The sequence below is a fragment of the Labeo rohita genome, chromosome 21, assembly GCF_022985175.1.
Source record: "Labeo rohita strain BAU-BD-2019 chromosome 21, IGBB_LRoh.1.0, whole genome shotgun sequence".
NCBI classification, from domain to species: domain Eukaryota; kingdom Metazoa; phylum Chordata; class Actinopteri; order Cypriniformes; family Cyprinidae; genus Labeo; species Labeo rohita.
In genome coordinates this window covers 27901466-27927270 of record NC_066889.1, presented here as the reverse complement: position 1 = coordinate 27927270, position 25805 = coordinate 27901466, and the positions used below count along the sequence as shown (strand labels likewise).

Genomic DNA, 25805 nt, shown 5'->3' with positions numbered 1-25805 from the left:
GGGATGGATTATAAATGTAGCTCATATGTCTTCCCCTCAAATTTTAAGATTTCTGAATTAACGGTTTAGTATGAAAACACAGAAATTGACTTCATGATTAAGTTGGACTGTGTTTATGGTCTATTCCTCAAACAAATCTTCTGTATGACTTCAGAAAACTCGAACTAAAGAGGATGAGACTATTGTTATGGTACTAATCATGCTCAAATTCCTTTAGTATATTTTCCTCCAACAAGAGCAAATGCTCAATGGGAGGTCCTTTTATTTTAAAGTCTTGAAGTCAAAATGCACGATCATCTGCTGCCCCCTGTTGGATACAGAGGACATCTCATTTCCTGCTGGTTAAATAAAGTAAAAAAAAAATGAAGAAAAAAAAGATAAAATAAATATATTTATTGTCAAATGTGTTAACAGTTAACAGGAAATTAGTTTGAATTTGCACATTTACTATAAATGTCAAAGATAAAGGTTATTCATGGAATTAGCTGTTTTTTGCTGAGTCAACGTTGCATTCATAAATGTGGAAAAGGCATGACAAATCAGCAAAAATAATTTGGGATTTGCATGCAGACAGTCTACACATGGGTTCAGCATCCTAAACAAATGCAAACTGCTTCTGCTCATGCAATCCGTCTATCAGGCTAAAAAACATGAACTGACATTTACAGCACACTTGTACGAAACAGCAAATTCCAAACATACGGTTGTGAAAAAAACGTCTGGTATAGATACGATGATACAAACAAGTCAAGAACATATCAACAAGATTTCTGTCTTAAATATTAAAGTTAATGTTATATACAATTTATTAAATATAAACAATATGTTATGTTAAATATAATTTATTAAAATGCATCTGACACAGGGATCAGAGCTGTAGAATGTGAAGAGATGCTGGATTCAGTGAAGCAGGATGAAGGAGAGCAGAGAACAGCAGAGGAACAGGAAGATCTGAGTGACACTCTGAGCACCGTTACACAGGTTCCCCCAACAACATGTGACGTTTCCAACAAAGTCTAACCCTTCTGTTTTATTATAACAGAAATTTGTAGAGGCACATCCTTTCACAGTCTGTGGTTGATATTGAGAGTGATTTTCTAGTAAAAAAAGAAAGGAAACAAGAAGAGGTGACATGGCAAAAACAGTCTAAGCTGGCTTTGTCATCAGTGAATTCATTGTACTAAATATTCTGAGTATAATGGTAATAACACAGAGGCGCACTGACAAGGAAAAATGTCGACTAGGCAAAATATTCCATTAGTAAACTCTTACTGTATGCAGTAAAGCAGTAGTCTTCATTCTCCTGACAAAACACTTCGTATGAGCAGTCCTCCTTGTCACAAGTGAAACACCTCCTCCGATTCTCATAACTATAATAATCTGAGAAAGAAACAATCTTTGATTTTTATTTGATCAGTTTTAACTTGTAATCAAACATTTCTTCAGCTATAGTAGATTTGAAAAAGTAGTTTAGAGATTTAGTTCCAAAAAGCATCTTGATTTAAAGGAAGCAAAAAATAAAGTCTATATTTCTTGAAACATATTGTACATATCGATGTGGGAAATATGAAATCTTATTTACTCTCGCCTATTTAGAGACTGTTTTCATCATGACTATTTGCTATTTGTTTTTATATTAGACTTTTTTTATATTTACTGTTGCACTTAAGTCCAAAAGTGAAGAATTTATGTTATTTATTACTTGATTGTTCAAGCCACCTCACAGAAGTGCTCTGTTTGTTCAATGTTAAAATAAGGTGAATTAAATAAAAAATAATGAACATCCTGGATCTGTTTCTTCGCTCTTCTTTATTCTTTCTTTATGTATTATAGAAGTATCGGATCGGGTTTCGGTATCGGTAGATACTCAAAATCAAATGACTCGGACTCGGACTCGAGGGCAAAAAAACCTGATCGGGACATCCCTAATCATCTTAAAGACATCTAATAGACGTATTGCAGATAAGGAAACTATGTAAAAAATGTCTTGCAGATGTAAATGCAGACGTGTGCTATCAGGGAAGTTACTAGCATGATTCTAGCATCATTAGCATGTTACTATTAGTATGTTATGTTGTTAGTATTATTAGCATATAGCTAACATCATTTAAGTAAATTAGAAATATTAGAAATATTAGATGAGTTTGAATGAGCCCAAGTGGATTAGAAATAATACATAGAAGCCCTGGTGAAAAAACAGCATATGCTGGTTAGGTATGTTTTGATGCTGGTTTAAGCTGGTCCTTAGCTGGTTTATGCTGGTCATGTTGCTGGTCAAGGACCAGCATAAACCAGGAAAGGAAACATACCTACCAGCATATGCGGCCTAAGCATAGGCCGAGTTTGGTGGTTGTAGCTTGAAAGCTCTAGGAGGAGATAGGTGTTGAAATTTGGCTCAGAATAAGAAGAAGAAAAAGAAGATTAGATAGTAGATCAGTAGATCAGTAACTTAACTAAATCATTGTATACCAGTCTAGTGATGCACAACAACATCTAAAACAAGCACACACTGTAGAATATTGTTTCTCTTAGATGGTGATTAGTTCATGGTCAAATAGAGGATGATACCTGATACCTGGTTTATTGCACAAGTTGGTGTTACAGCACTGGACAGAAACTGATTTGCTCCGGGTGCGTTTGGTGGACCAAGGTTTACATTCTTCCAGCATGGCACATCTTTTCTCAGTGGTCACTGTAACTACTACACCTAGTAATACAAAAATATGAATCAGTGAACATCTCTGGTTTGTAATTAGAGATCGACCGATATATCGATTTACCGATATTTTTCCCGATATTTAAGCATTTTACCATAATCGGTTATCGGTTTTGTAATATCGGGTTGTTTTGAGAATTGCTGCATGTAGCGCGCCGGAGGGGAGACCGGACAACAAGGGCGTGCAAAGGTAAAGCATAGTCCACTTTCTTGCTTTGCTGTAATTAGTCAACTTTATTTAATATAACAGCCATTAATGCTCATATTAGTTGTGATACATAAATGCCTGATATGTAACTAGTTTATGCAGCTTTGCTCTAAGAAATAGAGACGAACTTACAGTCACGTAAATTTATTCAAGTCCTGTCCCAATAAACATAACTTTGCCTGAATTAAATAATATACAGCCATGAATGAGCACATGTTGGAAATGAAAGCGCCGAATTTAATTCCCTCTCTGTTGTATGTTCATTATAGTCTTATGAAGTCACATGTAAGCTTAAACCGTCATAAGAAATAGCTCGAACTCACTTAATAATCCTTGCCTTAAATAAAATCTATAGATATAAGTTTAAAAGAGTTAAAGTAGAAAGCAATGTTAGTTTCAATGTTAAACTTGCATAAATGTGCGCTATTAGGCACATACCCAATGGTTTGTGAGGAGAGTGGAAGCTAAAGCTGCTTACAGGACACGGAGGCGCCAGCGCGATCACTAATCACATTTCTTTCAGTGGAAACAATTTGATTATTCCGTCATTTTTGCTCATAAAGGTAGAGTAATGCTTCATTCGGAACTGTAAAGAGTCTACTTTTATTTGTGTGCACTCACAATATCAATAAAACGTTGCAAACGGTGCTTTTACAAAACAATCGTTATGCGCTTTCTGTTCTCAACAGGAGCGCTTCACAAAAATAAACCGACACTCAGCGAATACAAACCGCACAGACATGATAAATATACCTATAGAAAGCCCAAAATTATTACTTAACGAAATAAATCAAATCGAAAACAAAAACTCTTTCATTAAATTCAGGCCCGTAGCCAGGGGGGGGTTCGGGTGGTTAGAACGACCCACCCCATCCAGCCAAAGTTTTTTTTTTTTTTAAATCAACAAGTGTTCTTTTAAATAACAACGAACTTTTAAAGCCATAAAAAAGTATTAAATACCTTAAGTAGTATAAGAAAAGTCTAAATTATAATTTCAAGAGGTCTTAACCCTTTAACTGCCTGTCCCATTTTTGAACACAGACATAAAAATACACTGTCCAGTCTTAAATTTTTATAATTCATGAATGAAAACATTTTGTTATATGATTTTGTATGTACATTTTCCTTGGTAATGCAATGTCTGATTTTAAAATGCCTTTCAAAGGATGAATTTTGAGATTTTAAGTTTTGAACTGATACATAATTTCTTACGATTTCTAAAGTGTGAAAGGGAATGACGAAAGTCTTTTGTGACGAAGGTCAGAACTCATGTTATGATGTAGATTTTTTAAGTTGCACTCTTGACATATTAATCTATTACTTTCCCTACATAATTTGTAATACAAAAATATGGTAAAATATCTATTTAGGAGTCTTAGACCTTTCCAACGATGTATTGTTTGTCATGATTAGATTAGGATGTATTTGTAATATGGTGAAGTGAACGGTGACAGTTAAAAGGTTAAATTTGGGGACGAAAAGACAAAAAGCGCGTTATGGATTAAATGTGCCAGTCGTTTGAAGCGCGCGTTATCCGCTACAGAGCACAGTTCAAACAGCAGCGGAGCGCAAGTTTACTAGAGCAGACGCGTTTACTCGCGAGCACTAAAAAGCGCTGTGAGATCCAAAGTGAAGCGCTTGAAATCGGTGAAGAACACAATGACATTTAAACAGATGAAACAGCGCTGACAAACAGGAGAAACACTGTGCGCAACCATAGTCAGAATAATTTAATATAATGGATTATTTTTACTGTAACACTGACTGCACTATGGTCTTGCGGCAGAATTATGGTACATATCGAACTGTGTTATATTATTATGTAGACATGTACTAAATATTAAAGGAGTAATGGAATATAATTACAGTATTTTGTGATTAATAGCATTTGTGCATTTATACTAAGTCCACTGTTCTTCATACAAATACCTAGAAGCCATGTAGTTCATTTTTATACCATGGTATTGAGGTGAATAATTATTTTTAATAATTTCATCATATCAAAATAAGGTTATTACAATTTTTACAGATGTTACTGTTTTTAATAATGAACATTATCTGTGCTGTAAATCAGGATATCAGTTTAGACATCTTGCTTATTCCATATTAATAATTCTATTTCTGCAGGTCTTTAAAAAAAGTAACAAAAAGCTTTAAATTTGATTTTAAAAAACGCTGCATGAAATTCCTTTTTTGATATTTGTATTTTGAAAAGGAGGAAAGACTGCATAGGGCTCAGAGGCTGAAAGGGGCCCAGAGTGGGGGGCTCAGAAAACTCAGTGGAAGGGTGTAGCATGGGTCAAGGAAGAACACAGTATATTCTGACCAGGGGTATATGCCCCCAGACCACCCTAGAGGGACACACGTCCACCAACCATTTATATATGTGTCAGTATAAATAATCTGTTAATTTATTGCATGAAAAATTTCACTCATTTAATTAACTTATTGCTTTAGGTATTGGTGTATATTTACTGAACAAGGCGATATCTTGGTAAACAGTTTGACAACATTGTAGTAAATATTTTTGGTCAATACAAAAATCATGCTTATTAAGATACCAGCAGACATGATAACACAGCGCAAATTGGTCCATGAGTTGTCACCAGAATGAAGTATTTGAACCTCATAGTTAAATACAAAATGGGTGGGAACTGAAAAGGTCCACTTTTTGAAAAAAAAGAAGCCCCCCTTCTGCTAGGCTGGCTACGGGCCTGTCTGTAATGATGCTTTTTAAAGGCGCGTCCAAAGAGAAGATGGCGAGTCCGGATCGGCATTTTTTTCCTGAAATCAAAACACTAGTTTATTAATAAATCTTAGAAATCTCCTTACTATTTTCCCCTTTAACACATTCATGGTAATCACTTTTGCTTTGCAGCAAGCTTTAGCCTACTGCGTGCACTTGAACGCGAATCTCTTCCCGCTGCGTTGAAGGCGCGCTCGCTGCTGCTGCTGATGGAGACGCTAAACGCCTTCAGTTTGCTTTTTAACACTCTGGCCTATTTGTGCCTATACACTTTAGAGATGTGAAATAAAAGCCAACCTTACATTAAGATCAGGTATCATGAAACTACTGTACAAGGGTGTTTCATATCTTGTTGTTTAAACTTATTAGATATTATTGATTATGAGCAATACATGATTTTCCTCATGATATAATGACATGAACTTGATAAGATTCAAATCTGCACTTACAAAATCCTGCGTCTTCGACTTCTTCTATTGTTATGCTTGCACACATGCTTTCTTCATTGTTACATGTCTTTTCTTCACAAAGATCTAATGATTTATCGTCGCAATCATAACAGTCCAGACAGAATCCTTAAATGACAAAGAGACAGAGAGAGACACATTCAGTGACGTCTGTATTTACATCACAAAATCTATTAAACATGCTGTATATTTTCTGTACCTCCAGTGAGAAGAATGAAAAGAAGAACGATGGAGTCTCGTAGATGCATCTTGTGACAGAACATGATCATGAACAGCCAATGCTTCTTTTGCGTAACTGCTAGTGATGCGTCGTTCTTGAACGATTCGTTCGAATCTTGTGACTCGGGACGGGTTCGTTCAGTCGCGCATGCGCAACATCCTATTAGGTTCTGTACTGAAATTAGTTCACTTGTTTTGAGTCTTGGGGTTTTTAGAGTCGTTCGTTCACCTTATGGGGCTGTCACGTGATGAACGAACGACTCAAACCCGAAGACTCGAGAGATGAACTAATCAATTCTCTTTCCGGTGTTTTAACAAATAATGCTACCTGTCAGATTGTGCTACCAACACTGTGTTTTTCATACTGTAATGTTATGTTTAGGGTTGGGGTAGGTGTACACGTTAATAAAGCCTCACACAATATTAATATCATGCTGGAAGCAAAATCTGATAGGTAGCGTTTTTCGCTGTCGAATTATGCTACCATCTGTTTTAATGGGAGGTAGCAAAATCTGACAGGGTAGCACAAATTGTCAGAACACCGGCTCAGACTGAGGAACAAAAGGCGTTTGGTCAAACTGAATCAGGATTTCCAGAGCAAGAATCCTGACAACATTCAAGTTTGTTTTTACAGCTTCTGGTCAGACAGGTGAAATATTAGGATAATATCTTAATTAGTATCTTTACCACCTATTTACTCAGTTTGTCACAATATTGCGCTCTTTCCTTCTCTATATGCTTTAGCAGCTTCTACACATTTTTTCCATGGTTTAGACAACATAAATTAGCAAAACAACGTATTCAGTAGTACATAAACCGTGCAATCCATGCTCTTTACATGTGAGTATCACTAATATGGCCACACTTCCTGGTAACTGACCAAAATCGGAAATGCAAATCCTTTATAGTTTGTACACTGTATTTCTGCATGGTTTTGGCAGAACATTATCTGCAAAGTTTATAGACACAAAATGCAATGAGTGATTTAAAAACAGTTAAAACGCCAGTTAATATTGAAAATTGCTCTGTATTAACACAGTAACACAGTACAAGTGATTTCTTAGAGTGTGGCATAACAATACACTGCTTGAAACTAAAATTGTAATGTGTGGTGTTATTAGTTATTTGGAAAATACATAAAATGAAATTGTTCAAAAATGTGTAACTGTTGTTAATTCCATATGTAACAGGAATAGAAACATTTAACGTTATTTTTTTTTGTAATTTGCACAAATATAAAAGTTATTCATAGGAACAGCTGTATTTTGCTAAATACAGAGATAAAACTAATTCACTGTCAAAGTTCTGGATTCATCTGGGCTTCAGCACTACATATGGAGGATTTTTTTAAAATAATTTTTAAATATATTGTTGGATTTTTAAAACATTATTGTTATCTCAATGTGGATAGTGGGGTCCAAACGTCTGAGACCACTTGTGAAATGATTTTATTTTGCTGGTATGAACTACACAAGTTTGTGCACTCCTTTCAGTGCAGTGCAAACTGCTTCTGCTCATGCAATCCGTCTACCAGTCTTAAAAAATGGACTGACATTTACAGCACACTTGTATAAAACAGCAAATTCCAAATACACGGTTGTGAATAAAAAGTCTGGTATAGATATGATGACTCAAACAAGCCAAGAACACGTCATCAAGATTTCTGTCTTAAATATTCAAGTTAATGTGATATATAATACTGGTCATCACAGTATTTTATTAAAATGCATCTGACACATGGATCAGAGCTGTAGAATGTGAAGAGCTGCTGGATTCAGTGCAGCAGGATGAAGGAGAGCAGAGAACAGCAGAGGAACAGGAAGCTCTGAGTGACACTCTTAACACCGTTACACAGGTTCCCCTCACAACATGTGACGTTTCCAACAAAGTCTAACCCTTCTGTTTCATTATAACAGAAATTTGCAGAGGCACATCCTTTCACAGTCTGTGGTTGATATTGAGAGTGATTTTCTAGTAAAAAAAGAAAGGAAACAAGAAGAGGTGACATGGAAAAAACAGTCTAAGCTGGCTTTTTCATCAGTGAATTCATTGTACTAAATATTCTGAGTATAAGGGTAATAACACAGAGACGCACTGACAAGGAAAAATGTTGACTAGGCAAAATATTCCATTAGTAAACTCTTACTGTATGCAGTAAAGCAGTGGTCTTCATTCTCCTGACAAAAAATTTCGTATGAGCAGTCCTCCTTGTCACAAGTGAAACATCTCCTTCGATTCTCATAACTATAATAATCTGAGAAAGAAACAATCTTTGATTTTTATTTGATCAGTTTAACTTATAATCAAACATTTCTTTAGCTATAGTGGATTTGAAAAAGTAGTTTAGAGATTTAGTTTCAAAAAGCATCTTGATTTAAAGGAAGCAAAAAATAAAGTCTATATTTCTTGAAACATATTGTACATATCGATGTGGGAAATATGAAATCTTATTTACTCTCGTCTATTTAGAGACTGTTTTCATCACGACTCCAGTGATACTACAAGTTCTATAGCCATTAAAGGAGAAGATCTGTAAAAAATGTACAGATAATTGACTCACCCCAAGATGTTCATGTCTTTCTTTCTTCAGTCGTAAAGAAATTGTGTTTTTTGAGGAAAACATTTCTGGATTTCCCCCATATAGTGGACTTCTATGGTGCCCATGAGTTTGAACTTCCAAAATGCAGTTTAAATGGTGCTTCAAAGGGCTCTAAACGATCCCAGCCGAGGAACAAGGGTCTTATCTAGCGAAACCATCAGTTATTTTGCAAAAAAATAAATATTTATACACTTTTTAACCACAAATGCTCGTCTCGTCTAGCTCTGTGTGTACTCTGGGTATTCCAGTTCAAGACAGTTAGGGTACGTTAGAAAACTCCCATCTCATTTTCTGCTCCAACTTCGCTGTTTTTTTGTAAAAGGCATTTGATCTTCACTTTGTAAACACTGGGTTGGTATTTTTGCAGCGATATAGGGCGATTTTGAAGCTGAAGCAGAAAATGAGATGGGACTTTTTCGACATACCCTGTCTTGAACCGGAATACACAGAGTTCATGCAGAGCTAGACAAGACGAGTATTTTAGGTTAAAAAATATATAAATTGTAACCAATCGTTTTGCTAGATAAGACCCTTCTTTCTCGGCTGGGATCATTTAGAGCCATTTGAAGCTGCATTTAAACTGCTTTTTGGAATTTCAAATTTGTGGGCACCATAGAAGTCCACTGTATGAAGACAAATCCTGAAATGTTTTCCTCAAAAAAAAAAAAAAAAACATAATTTCTTTATGTCTGAAGAGAGAAAGACATGAACATCTTGGATGAAAAGGGGGTGAGTAAATTACCTGTATATATTTGTTCTGGAAGTGAGCGACTCCTTTAAATATTGCCTAGTTACTCTTCACCTATCCTGTGTAATCAATACCAAGATGATTTAAACAATGCTTATTTGATTGATCACCTAGAAATAGTTTTCCCAAAAAGACGTTTCCTCAGCTGAACAAACAGTATTTTGTAAAACAACAGCACAATCCATTGAACACATGATGCACTTGTTAGGACTATTAGAATAGGGGTTTGACAATCAGTTAGTGGTAAGAGCTTTATGAAACATACAAAAAGAACGTGGAACGTGGAAGAAAAAAACGTGGAATTTATGTTCAAAATGTCCAGTTTTTAAATGTTCGAGAAAAAAAAAAATGTTTTACTAGTTATGTAAATATTAAGGAAATATTCCAATATTCCATGAACGTCATATTTTTTGCTAACATTTTGAAAACATTATTAAAGAACATTACTTTGAGAGAATATCACCCAAATGTTAGCCAAAGTTCTGAGAACATTCCATTAACTGGTACAAATTTGACTTAGATTAGAATGTTACTAGCATGATTAATAAGTTACTAGCATTTTGTTATCATGATAATCATGATAAGCATGTTACTAGTCAGTTGCTAGCAATATTAACATGCTATTAGCATGATTAGCAAGTTACTAGCATTTTGCTAACATGATTAACAAGTTACTAGCATGTTTCTAGCATGAAGTTAGCATGATTAGCAAATTACCAGCATGTTTCTAGCATGATTAGCAACCCAGATAGCACACATAAGTCTGCAAGATGTCTGTTAAAGATTTCTTGATCTGGAAAGCATCTGCTGGGTACAAACGTTTGGCAGACATCTGCAAGATGTCAGTTTTACATACATTCTAAATCATCAACATCTTAAAGACATCTAATAGACGTATTGCAGATAAGGAAACTATGTAAAAAATACGTCTTGCAGATGTAAATGGAGACGTCAAATAGACATCTCCAAGATGTACGTGTGCTATCAGGGAAGTTACTAGCATGAGGCTAGCATGATCATCAAATTACTAGCATGATTCTAGCATCATTAGCATGTTATGTTGTTAGTATTATTAGCATATAGCTAACATCATTTAAGTAAATTAGAAATATTAGATGAGTTTGAATGAGCCCAAGTGGATTAGAAATAATACATAGAAGCCCTGGTGCCGAGTTTGGTGGTTGTAGCTTGAAAGCTCTAGGAGGAGATAGGTGTTGAAATTTGGCTCAGAAGAAGAAGAAGAAGAAGAAGATTAGATAGTAGATCAGTAGATCAGTAACTTAACTAAATCATTGTATACCAGTCTAGTGATGCACAACAACATCTAAAACAAGCACACACTGTAGAATATTGTTTCTCTTAGATGGTGATTAGTTCATGGTCAAATAGAGGATGATACCTGATACCTGGTTTATTGCACAAGTTGGCGTTACAGCACTGGACAGAAACTGATTTGCTCCGGGTGCGTTTGGCGGACCAAGGTTTACATTCTTCCGGCATGGCACATCTTTTCTCAGTGGTCACTGTAACTACTACACCTAGTAATACAAAAATATGAATCAGTGAACATCTCTGGTTTGTAATGCAATAAAATACGCAATACACCAAAGTCAGTTAATGACAAAAATGAAATCCATTCCAATAGCAACTTTGCTTTTTAACACTCTGGCCTATTTGTGCCTATACACTTTAGAGATGTGAAATAAAAGCCAACCTTACATTAAGATCAGGTCTCCTCAAGACAAAAACAGTTTGATATCATGAAACTACTGTACAAGGGTGTTTCATATCTCGTTGTTTAAACTTATTAGATATTATTGAATATGAGCCATACGTGATTTTCATCATGATATAATGACATGAACTTGATAAGATTCAAATCCAGTAGGGGTTCGATCTTCAACTGGCTGGCAGGAGCTGCCAGTCTGATTCTGGCAGGTCACGTGACCTGCCAGTGGCGGGCTGGTGGCTGGCAGTCTCAACCGCTTTAGATCTGTGAGTATAACGCGTTCTCTGTCACTCTCGCTGCAAGGAAATACACTATTTTATTGTTATGAATGTATTCTTATGACTCTGTTCTTTAGTATGATTGACCTTTTAGTTTTTTTTCCACAACTAAAGCGGTCAAATGAACGTGATCACTACTGGTTGCTTACTGACGCTTCGCCTAAACTCGGAGCGCTCTCGCGGCTGACTGAGCTGCCAGTGGAAGCTACAATAAGCTGCCAGTTGAGAACACAGCCATTTGAACACTTTATTCATAATAAACCTCATAAAATGTCGACAAATTAAAAGACTAGACCCATAAGAATATATTAATGATCATGAAGTAATATATTTCCTTGTAGCAAAAGTGGCAGAGAACGCGTTAACCTCGGAGCGCTCTCGCGGCTGACTGAACTGCCAGTGGAAGCGACAATAAGCTGCCAGTTGAAACCACGGCCATTTAAACACTTTATTCATAATTAAACTCCATAAAACGTCGGCAAATTAAAAGACTAGACCCTTAAGAATATATTAACGATCGTGAAATAATATATTTCCTTGTAGCAAGAGTGGTAGAAAACGCGTTAACCTCGGAGAGCTCTCGCGGCTGTCTGACTGAACTGCCAGTGGAAGCGATAATAAGCTGCCAGTTGAAACCACGGCCATTTAAACACTTTAGTCATAATAAAACTCCATGAAATGTTGATAAATTAAAAGACTAGACCTATAAGAAGATATTAATGATCGTGAAATAATATATTTCCTTGTAGCAAGAGTGGTAGAAAACGCGTTAACCTCGGAGAGCTCTCGCGGGTGTCTGACTGAACTGCCAGTGGAAGCGACAATAAGCTGCCAGTTGAAATCACGGCCATTTAAACACTTTATTCATAATAAAACTCCATAAAACGTCGGCAAATTAAAAGACAAGATCCATAAGAAGATATTAATAATCATGAAATAATATACTTCCTTGTAGTAGGAGTGGTAGAGAACGCGTTGAACTCGGAGCGCTCTTGCGGCTGTCTGACTGAGCGATCAGTACCCAGCAAGCAATTTTTGGTCTAAAAAACGTATATTAGCCGTTGAAACACAGCCTACACGTCTAGGCTAAAATAAGGTTGTCATTGGGCTGTCAGTGAAAATTTAATAGACGTCTAAACATAGCCCTAGAATAGACTATAAATATATATATATAAATATACAGAAATATAGAAATAAAACCAAACACCTTGTAAACGCTGTTGACTTTGCTTACATGATGAAATATCATATATCTCACAAGTATTTTGCCAAAAAATGACATGTAACTAAATTCAAGATTATTTGGTCTAGAAGTGGGTTACAAATAGCCGGACTATATCGGGTCTATAGTTAAACTAGACGTTGAAATGACGACTATTGCTTGCTGGGTAGAAGCGGCATTAACCTACCAGTCGGAATCACCGCCATTTAAACACTTTAATCGCGCTAAAAATAAAGAACTGAACAGGTTCACAATAAGAAATTAAGCACAAAACACAAAATCTGCCGAAAATCTGTTGTTGCTGAAACTTGTTGAGGCATACTGCCAGCTGGCAGCTGCCAGTCAGCCCGCCCAAAATCAGACTGGCAGCTGCCACCAGCCACTGGCAGGTCACGGCTCCCGCCAGCCAGTTGAAGATTGAACCCCCTCTCTTCAAATCTGCACTTACAAAATCCTGCGTCCTCGATTTCTTTTATTCTTATGCTTGCACACATGCTTTGTTCATTGTCACATGTCTTTTTTTCACAAAGCTCTTCTGATTGATCGCGGCAATCATAACAGTCCAGACAGAATCCTTAAATGGCAAAGAGACAGAGAGAGACACATTCAGTGACGTCTGTGTTTACATCACAAAATCTATTAAACATGCTGTATATTTTCTGTACCTCCAGTGAGAAGAATGAAAAGAAGAACGACGGAGTCTCGTAGATGCATCTTGTGACAGAACATGATCATGAACAGGTAATGCTTCTTTTGCGTAACTGCTCAAAAGTGGGAGGTGTTTCGCGCAACAGTTACTGGGAAAAACAAGACACTGAGTTTTCCTAATTTTGTTTTCAGGATGAATTAAACATGACTGTCAGTGGCTAGAAGAGATAAAGCTCCGACTGGAAACTAACAATGAAATTGTTCTACCTATTAGATTGTGTTTTATCAACGTCTACACCTACCCCAACCCTAAACTTTGCCCGTACTATAATACAAAAACAGTATTATTGTTGTACATGCCCAGTAGCCAAAGCTGTCTCCCTTCTAACATTAACCGAGATTGAAGATTTGTCGCTCGCGTCCGGTGAAGACACGATGTGAGTCTTGCGTTTTCTTCGCTACTGCTTCATTGCAAAAGAAAAAAAGCTCACAGTGACTCACGAGTTCAGTATTTGTGCTAAATCTTCTCAGATTTGGCTTACATGAACTTCCGCAAGAAATTAATGAGTAAACATAATTTACGAAAAGTAATCGAGATGGTCCTCACTGCAGAACACGAGATCCATGATCCAAATCCAGAGCCAGACCCAGTTTCTCCCACTTTACATAGGCCTGTCCCTAAACCTACCCGTCTCCACCCCCTGATCCCTATCCCTCTGAGAGACCAGTTCGGACGGTTCAAGTGGCAGTCTATGGAAACAAATGTTTCAAATAGGCTATTGTAATTCATAATTAATGATTATATTCTTTTTTATTTTAAGCTAAACTGCCTGTACTCTGATTTTGCTGTAAACGTTTAAAGCAAATAGCTTTGTCAGACTGCCCCGGGTAATCCTTAAGGAGGGGCGTTTTCCCCCACTCTACCCTATATATATATATATATATATATATATATATATATATATTAACAAATCTAAGTGAATCTATTTCAAAGCAGTAGCAGTAAGCCAGTAAGCTTTGCTTAGTTTTGTGTTGCCATTTTAAAAGCAGACCCTTTTAAAGTACTTATATGTACACATATAAACACATATGTACACATGCAAACAGACCAGAAAAAACAATGCATTGATTTTGAAGGGATTTTTCAAAGTCAAAATGCATGATCAAATGCTGCCTCCTGCTGGATACAGCATGACTATTAAATTCCGTATGTTATGGGAATAAAAACTTGAGGTTATTTTTGTTCTATTTTGGTCAGAACAACTAAGTAATTTGCACAAATATAAAAGTTATTCATGGTAACAGCTGCATTTTGCTGAATAAAGACATAAACTAATTTACTGTCAAAGTTGTATTCACAAATGTGCTACTTTTTCTATTGTAAGGCAAGGCAGGTTTATTTATATAGCACATTTCATACACAAAGGTAATTCAGCGTGCTTTACATAAAAGGAAGTAGAATAAACATAAAAACAATAATAAGTAGAGATACAATGATAAACAGAAGCCAAGTACACTATTTGTTATATATAAGATTTTATATAAGAAACAATCTAACCCTCTCCATTGATTTTGTATTGCAGGAAACTGCCTCCTTGTTATTTCTGATGTATAACAAAAAAACAGAACAATATCTAAAAGCTGCTATGTGACAAGGTGTACAGTAAACACATAGTGGGGTCCAAAAGTTTGAGACCACTTGTGAAATGCTTGAACTGTGCAAGTCATGTGTAAAACATGATGAACCATTTTTGTTCTATTTTTTTAATTGTTAAAATAAAAAAAAAGATCCTGTTTTAGACCCCACTGTATTTTGTTCTTATATCATGGATTAAAAGATAACCAAATGATCTCAGAAAATTAATGCTTTATTTATATATTTAACTTCAATTGTTTATTTAAATGCACAGTAATTTATTAAATTGTGGCTGATGTGGAGCGGCTTGACTGCTGGATTCAGTGCAGCAGGATGAAGGAGAGCAGAGAACAGCAGAGGAACAGGAAGCTCTGAGTGACACTCTTAGCACCGTTACACAGATCACCTGAACAACGTGATGTTTTCACCAAGTTCTAACATTTCTGTTGCATTATAACAGATATATGCAGAGGCACATCCTTTTACAATCTGTGGCTGATGTTGAGACTGCTTTTGATATTCTAGTAAAAAAGAAAGGAAACAGAAGTCATAAATAAATAAAAAACAAGCAGGGGTTGATAAGCTGGATCTGTCATAAGTGAATTCACTGTATCAAGTGTTCATAGAATACCAGTAATACAGAAGTACAGAGATGCACTGACAAGGAAAAATGTCTATTAGACAAAACATTCTGTTAGGAAATTCTTACCGTATGCAGTAAAGCAGTAGTCTTCATTCCCCGAACAAATAACTGTGTGAGCAGTTCTCCTTGTCACAAGTGAAACATCTCTTTCCATTCATATAATAACGATAATCTGCGAAGGAAACAATCTTTGATTTTTATTTGATAGCAAGAAAATCTGAACTGTACAGGGTGGGTGAAAATTAACTAGGCATTGGTAATAAATTCTATATTTCTAATACAAATTTATTGAAACTAACTGTACATATCGACGCAGGAAATTTGAAATCCTATTTACTATCGTCTATTTTAGAGACTGTTTTCATCATGACTCCAGTGATACTACAAGTTCTACAGCCATTAAATATTGCCTAGTTACTTTTCACCCACCCTGTAGAAATAATACAAAGATTATTGAAATACTTTTCCTGAAAAGATGTCTCATCAGCTGGACAAATAGCATGTTGTTAAACAACAGCACAATCCATTGAACACATGATGCACTTTTTAGGACTATTGGAATAGGGGTTTGACAATTGGTTAGTGGTAAGAGCTTTATGAAACATACAAAAAGCAAAACACATGGAATTTATGAAGTTTTATGAAAAATGTTTATGAACATTTTTACTAAATGTTCTCTGAATGTCCAGTTTTTAAATGTTCAAAACATTTAGTTCTGAAATAAATAAAAGTTCTGAGAACATTCCGTTAACTGGTACAAATTTGACTCTGACTTAATAGTCTAAGCAGTTTTTTAAATGTTTTCATGCTGTTTTTCTATATACATTACAACTTGATAACTAGATGAGTAAAGTTTTGTTTGAGAACAAACTTGGCTTGAGAAAGCCTAGCCTGAAAGTTTGATGCAGTTGTAAAAGTATGAAAGATGATGTTGCTGGCATGATGTCGCATATTGCTCATATGACTCATTAATAGTCTAAGCATAGCTTTTAAAAATGTTTTCATGCTATTTTCCTATATACCATCTATATACTATCTATATACCTATATATCTATATACTATATACTATAGATAGTATATAACCATTATATACTATCTATTGATGCACAACAACATCTAAAGCAAGCACACACTGTAGCATATTGTTTCTCTTGGTGATTAGTTCATGGTCAAATAGAAGATGATACCTCTGTCAGTTTGTTCACTGCACAAGTCGGTGTCACAGCACTGGACAGAAACTGCTTTGCTCCAGATGTGTTTGGTAAAGGACCAAGATTCACATTCATCTAGCATTACACAACTTTTCTTAGTGGTCTCGGCATGTTCTGTACCTTAATAATACAAAAATGTGAATCAGTGAGTATCTCTGGTTTGTAATGCATAAAATACATAATACACCAAAGTCAGTTAATGACAAAAATGAAATTTATTCCAATAGCAACTTTCTTTTTAGCAATCCAGCCTACTTGTACCAGTTTTAGTCTTGGTGTAATACACTTTAGAGATGCAAAATAAAAGCCAACCTTACATTAAGATCAGGTCTCCTCAAAACAAAAATGAAACTGCAGGACAAGGGTGTTTCATATTTGCTGTTCAAAGATATTATTGAATATGTAAAGAGCCATGAATGATATTCATCATGATATCATGCATAAATGGACTGCAGTCATCACTTACAGAAATATGTAAGTATACTTCTGAAACCAAAGCAGGGTTAACACATTTGCAGATGAAGCAGCTCTTTTACCTCTTAAATTGGTCAAAGTTGAGAACTAGTTTGAGGAAGTTAGTGCTGCTTGGTATGTCATGCTATTTCTTCAACAACACCCACACACAGAAAAAAAATGGTGCTTCAGCGGTTCTTCAGCGGTTCTTTGGTGTGATTGTGGTGCTATATAGCACCGTTAGTGTATAAAGAACCGGTCAAGCCCCTGTCTGGTTCTTCAGCGGTTCTTTGGTGTGATTGTGGTGCTATATAGCACCGTTAGTGTATAAAGAACCGGTCAAGCCCCTGTCTGGTTCTTCAGCGGTTCTTTGGTGTGATTGTGGTGCTATATAGCACCGTTAGTGTATAAAGAACCGGTCAAGCCCCTGTCTGGTTCTTCAGCGGTTCTTCAGTGGTTCTTTGGGGTCGTTAAGGTGAACCATTTGACATTTGACATAGAACCATTTGACAAAGGTGCCATATAGCACCTTTTAAAAAGTGCCATATAGCACTAAAAGTGGTTCCCCTATGATTACGATCCAAAGAACCACTTTTAGTGCTATATAGCACCATTGATATGCATCTACCAAAATTCTACCTTTTTTTTTTTTTTTTTTTTTTTAAGGAAATCTCTCTAAATTCTGCTAAGAAAAAAAGGCAACAATCACTAAAATGCTGTCATGTGATAAGTTTCACTCTAGCAGTACCAGTAAATGAAGCAATCTGTACTTACACTGTTTTGTACGTTCAATTTTTATTGTTGTTCTCCTTGCACACATGCTTTGTTCATTGTCACATGTCATCTGTTCTTCACAAGAAGGTTCCGGTTGATCCTGGCATTTATAACAGTCCAGAGAAAATCCTTAAATGACAAAGAGACAGAGAGAGAGACATTCGGTGACGTCTGTATTTACATTGCAAAATATATTAAATATGCTGTATAATTTCTGTACCTCCAGTGAGAAGAATGAAAAAAAGAACGATGGAGACTTGCAGATGCATCTTGTGATGGAACAAGAATGAACAGAAAATGCTTCTTCTGTGTATCTGCTCAAAAGTAGGAGGGTTTTGGACACCAGTTACTGGCAAAAACAAGACACTGCTACTCAGTGTCTGCAAGCTGCAAAATTCATCAGGCTCAAATTGTGAGAGACTGAACACCAGTTTTTCTAGGTGATTCTGGAGGATTATATAAAAAAATTGAAGAATTCTATCAGGGGTGATGTTTTGCTAATATATTTGCTGCTGAAAATGGTCAATTATTGTCATGTTTTGAGCTGAACTAATCAGTCAGACCAGGAAAACAAATTTGGAGTACTATAGACTGCCAAAAGTTATAATAAATCAAGAGAAGAGTGTAAAACAACTGAGGAACAAAAGGTGTTTGTTGGCCAGACTGAACCAGGATCTGGGCAAGAATCTTGACAACATTCGTGTTTGTTCTTATCATTTCCAGTCAAGCAGGTGAAATATTAGGCTAAAAAGTTTATAGACACAAAATGCAATGAGTGATTTATAAAACAGGTAAAACACCAGTCAATATGGAAAATTCCTTTATATTAACACAGTACATGTGATTTCTTAGAGTGTGGCATACTAACTAACAATACACTGCTTAAAACTAAAATTGTAATTGGTATTAGTTATTTAGAAAATACATAAAATGAAATTGTTCAGAAATGTTTAAATGTTTAGTAAATCTCTGATGTATCTAAAAATAAAAATATTTACCATAAAAATTTACTTTTAAAAAAAAAAAAAGTTAAATGTTTATATATTTTTTTAACAAATCTAAATGAACATATTTCAAAGCAATAGCAGTAAGCTTAGCTTAGTTTTGTGTTAAAAGTTTTAAATGCAGTTTCTTTTAAAATTACTTATTCATGCAAACAGACAAGAAAAAAATGCAATGATTTTGAAGGGATTTTTGAAAGTCAAAATGCATTGATAAAATGCATGATCAAATGCTGCCTCCTGCTGGATACACAAAACATCTAATTTCTTGTGGCTTAAGGACAAAAACATGACTTTATTAAATTCGATGAATTACGGGAATACATTTTTTATTTCTGTTTTGGTCAGATTACTAAGTAATTTGCATGAATATAGAAGTTATTCATGGGAACAGCTGTATTTTGCTAAATAAAGAGATCAACTAATTCACTGTCAAAGTTCTGGGTTCATCTGGACTTCAGCACTGGGCCATACATATGAAGTTATTTACTTTTTATTTTAGTTTATTTTTTAAAATATTTTGTCGGATTTTTTTAACATTATTATCATCTCAATATGCATAGTGGGGTCCAAAAGTCTAAGACCACTTGTGAAATGATATTATTTTGTTGGTATGAACTGCACAAGTTTGTGTAAAACATGAAGAACCATGTTAAAACTGTCATTCTATTTATATTCATTGTTTAATAAAACATGATCTTGCAATTTCTTTGTTTTAGACCGCTTGTTATTATATTACGGATTAAAAGATAACCAAATGATTTCAGAAAATTAATGCTTATATTTTTAATGCTGTTACGACCCCAAAGTGGTCTAAACTACAACTAAACTACACTTTCTAGCCAATAAACAAAAGTACAAGGGGTTGCACTCGCCCCTAACCTAATAAAAACCTAAGAAAAAACACAGTACAAAACAGCAACAACATGGGGGTTTGCGGGTGGTCTGGCGTGCACTTTCGTCTGGGAGGGTCTTGTCCGATTGGGGACGGCAGGATGGGTGACGTCAGCAGTTAATGAAGATTGGCAGGTGGCATGTGACAGGACCAATGACAGGTAACTGGGAAAAGTGAAAGTAAACAAAAGAGACAGCGAAGAAACACATAACACAACACAAGCACGTAACAACGCGCAGTGATTAATTAAATTGTGTCTGATTTGGAGGGTCTTTGCTGCTGGATTCAGTGCAGCAGGACAAAGGAGAGCAGAGAACAGCAGAGGAACAGGAGGCTCTGAGTGACACTCTGAGCACCGTTACACAGATCCCCTGAACAACATGTGATGTTTACACTAGGTAATATTTTTGATGGATCATCACAGAAGTACTTAGAGGCACATCCTTTCAAAATCGATGGCTCTAGTGGGAAAAAAAAGGAAAAATAAGTAATAAATAGAAACAAGCAGAGGTAACATGGCAAAAAATAATAAATGGTAAATTCGTACCGTTGCCAGTAAAGCAGTAGTCTTCATTCCCCCGACAACTCACTGTGTTTGAACAGTCCTCCTCATGACAAGTGTGACATTTCTTGCCATTCTGATTAGAGTACAAATCTGAAAAGGAAAAAATCTTTCATTTTTATTTTTATAACTTGTACAAAACAGTCAAACAAAGTGCATTAATTAGTCTTAATTTTAGTACCAAAACAGCCGTCTTGGGCAGATTTAGAGACTGTTTCAAAGAGCATCTTGTTTTAATAAAAGAAAAAATGAATTTATAATCAACACGAAGACTATTTAAACAAGGCTTATTTCAATTATCACCTAGAAATAGTTACAAATCTTACTTATTTTGGCTTGACATGATTCTAAGTCATGCTAGAAATGTCAGCAATGTGCTAAATCACAGTAGGAACATACTAAAACAATTAGAAGCATGCTAGCAAAATGTTCAAATATTTTTCCTGACTTTTCTGAGAAAAACCTCAAAATTCAAACTTTTCAAAGTTAGTACAAACTTTCAAACAAGGCTTTGTCAAGCCAACATCAAGTTATGCTGCATTCACGGCATGTCGTAATTACCGTCATTTCGAGATGACAACATGTGACGTTCAGCTCGGAGCTGTTCACGTCCTCAGACTCGGATTAATGCTTTTCTATAGCAACAGACAGGGGCCTATACGTTGGTCACGTACAGCGGTCATGTGGTACAAGTCATAGCTCTCAGAAGACTCCCACTTCACAAGTTGTAATTACGTGTTGTAATTAAAGCTGCAAGCAGCGATGAAAGGACCCTCGCACCCGGGCTCATCGCCGACTGGTGGCTTTAGGAAAACAGCAAACGGTGGGCAGTATGCTTTTAATATAGTAAATGCCAAACTTCCTGCTGCCAGCTGGTGGCGCTATGCCTATAACTGAATATTGGAATGTAGATGTGTTCAGGCCGGCACTTTTATCAGACATATGAAGTTTGGTGCAGATTGAACATGATATGCTTGAGCTAGTATAAGACATGACATATCCTGCTGCCAACAGGTGGCGCTATGATTATAACTAAATATTGGCCTTTAGATGTCTTCAGGCCGGTACTCTTACCAAACATGTGAAGAATGGTGCAGATTGGACATTGCATGTTTAAGTTAGTGCAAAATATGTAATTTCCTGTTGCCAGCAAGTGGCGCTATGATAATAACTGAATATTGGCCTCTAGATGTGTTCAGGCCAGGACTTTTATCAAACATGTGAAGTCTGGGGCAGATCGGACATTGTATGGCTGAGTTACAACAACTTCTATTACCATGGCGAAACATCGAACTTTGTCAGGCTGCCACGGACACGCCCTCCAGCGAAAACTCAAGATCTTCGCAATTTAACGTCACAAAGGGCTTTAGATTAGACTGCCCAAATTTGGTGTTGATCTGAATAAATCTCTAGGAGGAGTTTGTTACAGAGTAAAACATGTCACTTCCTCTTGCCAGTAGGTGGCGCTATGCCTAAAACTAAATATGGTCATGGGTATGTATTCAGGAGTGGACTCTTATAAAACATGAGAAGTTTGAGGCAGATCAGACATTGTATGGCTGAGTTATAACAACTTCGTTTTTCATGGCGAAACATCGAAATTTGACAGGCCGCCACGGACACGCCCTCCAACGAAAACTCTAGATCTTCGCAATTTAACGTCACAAAGGGCTTTAGATTAGACTGGCCAATTTGGTGTTGATCTGAATAAATCTCTAGGAGGAGTTCGTTCAAGTACGACGCCTGGAAATGGCAAAAATGACACAAAATTTGCCGGGAAAAATCAAAATAACTTACTTCCTGTTGGGCTTTGGATTTCGTACCTGGACACTTTTTTGTAGGTATTGGTGTGTTGCATGTGTGTGCCGATTTTCATACATGTACGTAAAACATAGCTCGAGGCGCACTCCGTTGAAATTTTATAGGTGGCGCTATTGAGACATTTTGCCACACCCACTTCTGAAACCCATTTCAGACGTAAATTTTCGCCAGTTCTGATGCGTGTGCAAAGTTTCATGACTTTTCGAGCATGTTTAGGCCCTCAAAAATGCGATTCATTTTGGAGAAGAAGAAGAAGAAGAAACTGAGCAATTCCAATAGGGTCCTCACACCATCGGTGCTCGGGCCCTAATTACCAGTTCTACGAGGACGTGAACACTTTTTACAAGTTGGAATCGCGTAATTACAGGAATTCCGATATGGCGTGAATGCACCTTTTGTCATCAAACTTACTAATCTATTTATGTAAACAGCTTTTGAGCCCCTTCCTACTCAGCTGCAAAAGATAGCCAAGAAAAATAAAAAACCCAAATATACATAGAATTGCTGCAATAAAATGAAACAACTAACTTTTAAATGAACCATGCAAAATAGTCAGAGGATGTAAATTACTTGCCAAATCATCAGAAACTCTTTCCACACTGTGATGCTTTTGTTACATCTAAGACTGATTACGGAGTATAGTGATGATTGGGAATAATACTATGCAGATTCATACTAGCCTACCCTTACGGAAAAAAAGTTTATTCAAGTGTGTTATTAGTTAACTTCTTTTAAACTATAGGAAAGTATATGTTCAGTTTACGTTTTAAGTACTTCTCAGAAACTGCTTTATGTACTTATCAAAATATACTTAAAATATACTTGACTTACACTTAGAAAAATCTGAAGACATTTAAGCTATACTTGTGCTTTGAGAATCCATGTTTTCATTGTTATACAGTAGGGGGCGCTATTACACATCTTCTGTACAGACTTTCCAAAACACAAGCGAAGAAGAAACTGAAACAACAGATGCTTCCACATGTAATCTAATGTGATCATCAGACATTAAAACGCATTAAAACTGTATAACGTTATGGAATAGAATGTCGACCCATGAAGAGGTAATAATGACTGTCAAGCTTTGGTGTTGATCGACTCCATCTACAATTTGATTATCATTCTGAATACAATTCAGTCTTTTTTCAGCTTTTTGTTCAAAATGTTCTTTTTTTTCTTTCTTTCTTACCCACATTAAAGTGTTTATAAAAAAGAATGCATGAAGCTAGAATAAAATGTTTTTGTTTACAAGCAGATACCCTGTTCTTTCTTTTGATGTTTTGTATATTCAGATATTCATAAAACAAAACACATACAAATTAATACCTAAATAGGGACATAGTAGTATACTTAAAGAAAACTTACAAGTATATATGCAATATAAAACTACTAATCCAAACTATACTTCAAAGTGTACTAAAAATGCTATGTCAATTATCAGTATACCTATAAGTTTATCAGTATACCTATAAGTTTACTTTTAGTATAGTTGGAGTACAAACAAAAAGCATAGATGTAAACTAGTTGTGTACTCAACGTTTACTGCTGTCATACTTAAAGTATAGTTAAAAGTATCATTTTATATTCTAGAAAGTGGGGCAATTAAGTCCCAAGGAGTATTAAAATAGTACACTTACAAGTATACTACTAGTGCACTGATATTTGTATACTTACTACATAAAGTATACTTAAAAATATATTCGAAATTTACTCAAGTATACTTAATAAAATAAACTTGAAGTGCACTTCTATTTGGTAAGGATAAGGAATCAAATAAAAGATGATACCTGGGCCAACTTGTTTATTGCAGAGGTCTTTGTGACAGCACTGGATAGAATGTGATCTCCTCCTGCAGCCTGTGTTAAAGGACCAGGATTCACATTCATCTGGCAATGCACATGTTGTAACATTGGTCTCAGTCACTGTGTCACCTTAGATATGAATGAACGAATGAATAAATGAGTAGCTCTGGTTTATAGCGCATTAAACACAATGAGGTTAGTTATCACAAAAATGACAATCAACACAAAAATAGTTTGATAATGTGAAAGTACTGTGCAAGGATAGCTCAAATTATGTCATTCAAACTTATTAGTCATAATCAAATATATAATAAAGTATATTAATATACTTTTGAAACCAAAGCAGCGTTGGCACATTTGCAGATGAAGTACCACTACTGTACCTCTTATACGGTTTGAGGAAGTCAATGTTGTTTGGTATGTCGTGCTATACCTTCAACAATGTCTAGTGATATGCTACCAAATGCTACCATTGATATGCTACACTTACCATTGTATATTACTTGTCTTCTACTTGTACAGCTGTTATTTACAGCATTACATGTCATCTGTTCTTCACAAGGACCTTCCTGTTGACTCGAGCATTCATAACAGACCAGAGAAAACCCTTAAATGACAAAGATTTTTAGTGACATCTGTATTTACATTACAAAATGTATTAAATAATATGCTAATAAATGTTTACTGTACCTCCAGTGAGAAGAATGAAAAGAAGAACAGCGGAGGCTTGTAGATGCATCTTGTGACGGAACAAGAATGAACAGAAATGGAAGGGTTTTTATCTTTTGTCATGGCACTGTGAGAAACCCACATCAAAAACAAGACTTTGATGCTCGCCACTTCCTAAACTCACATTTACAAGTATGCCAATTTGCTCTGCAGTAAGCAGATGCCACAACATCATATGCAAAAGTCAATGATTGCATGACTGAAAAAACTAAAACCGGATGTATGTGTGATCTGGATGTGCGTGCATGTGTTTGTTAGAAAAGTGCGTCTGTGGTTTTGTGGGCTTTACAGAGTTAGAAAAACACATTCACCTTTATGTAAGCCTTGCTTGATCAGAGTGTTTGCTAAATTTTAAATCAAATGTACATGTGTATTAAGAATTTAACTATAAATATAACCTACAATATATTTAAATACTGTATCCATAGTCCTACAAATTTGAGAAGGAAAAGTCTTTCATTTTTGTTTTTATAACTTGTAAATCAAACAAAGTGCATTAGAAAAACTTCATTTCTTAATTTCAGTACCAAAACAGCCCACTTTGGCAGATTTAGAGACTGTTGTAAAGAGCATCTTGTTTTAAGAACAGAATAAATGAATGTATAATCAACACAAAGATTACTTAAACAAGGCTTATTTGAATTATCATCTAGAAATAGTGACAAAGCTTAATTATGTTGGCTTTACAAGATGCTAA

At 35.7% G+C, this 25805-nt stretch overlaps 1 protein-coding gene and 1 long non-coding RNA gene across 8 annotated transcripts; both read right to left on the bottom strand.

Moving 5' to 3' along the window:
* Window positions 1-380: 380 nt before the first annotated feature.
* LOC127152089 (uncharacterized) lies at window positions 381-25404 on the bottom strand. Of its 7 annotated transcripts, none has more exons than XM_051092512.1 (6): window positions 14188-14246; window positions 13598-13729; window positions 6120-6245; window positions 2576-2707; window positions 1273-1380; window positions 381-1097 (listed from the first exon to the last, which is right to left on the bottom strand). In XM_051092512.1, the coding sequence occupies exons 2-6, from the start codon at window positions 13665-13667 to the stop codon at window positions 901-903; spliced, it is 633 nt and encodes a 210-aa protein (XP_050948469.1). In that variant the 5' UTR covers window positions 13668-13729; window positions 14188-14246; the 3' UTR covers window positions 381-900. The 7 variants fall into 7 exon arrangements, 6 of the variants coding, with proteins under 6 accessions (XP_050948469.1, XP_050948468.1, XP_050948471.1 ...); XM_051092511.1 differs by having other exon boundaries at window positions 14082-14228; XR_007825033.1 differs by lacking the exons at window positions 13598-13729; window positions 14188-14246 and adding an exon at window positions 6337-6475 and having other exon boundaries at window positions 2569-2707.
* Window positions 19153-24503, bottom strand: LOC127152094 (uncharacterized). Its single transcript, XR_007825038.1, has 3 exons — window positions 24365-24503; window positions 20742-20849; window positions 19153-20655 (listed from the first exon to the last, which is right to left on the bottom strand). It is a non-coding gene; the product is annotated as an uncharacterized LOC127152094 (long non-coding RNA).
* Window positions 25405-25805: the final 401 nt, after the last annotated feature.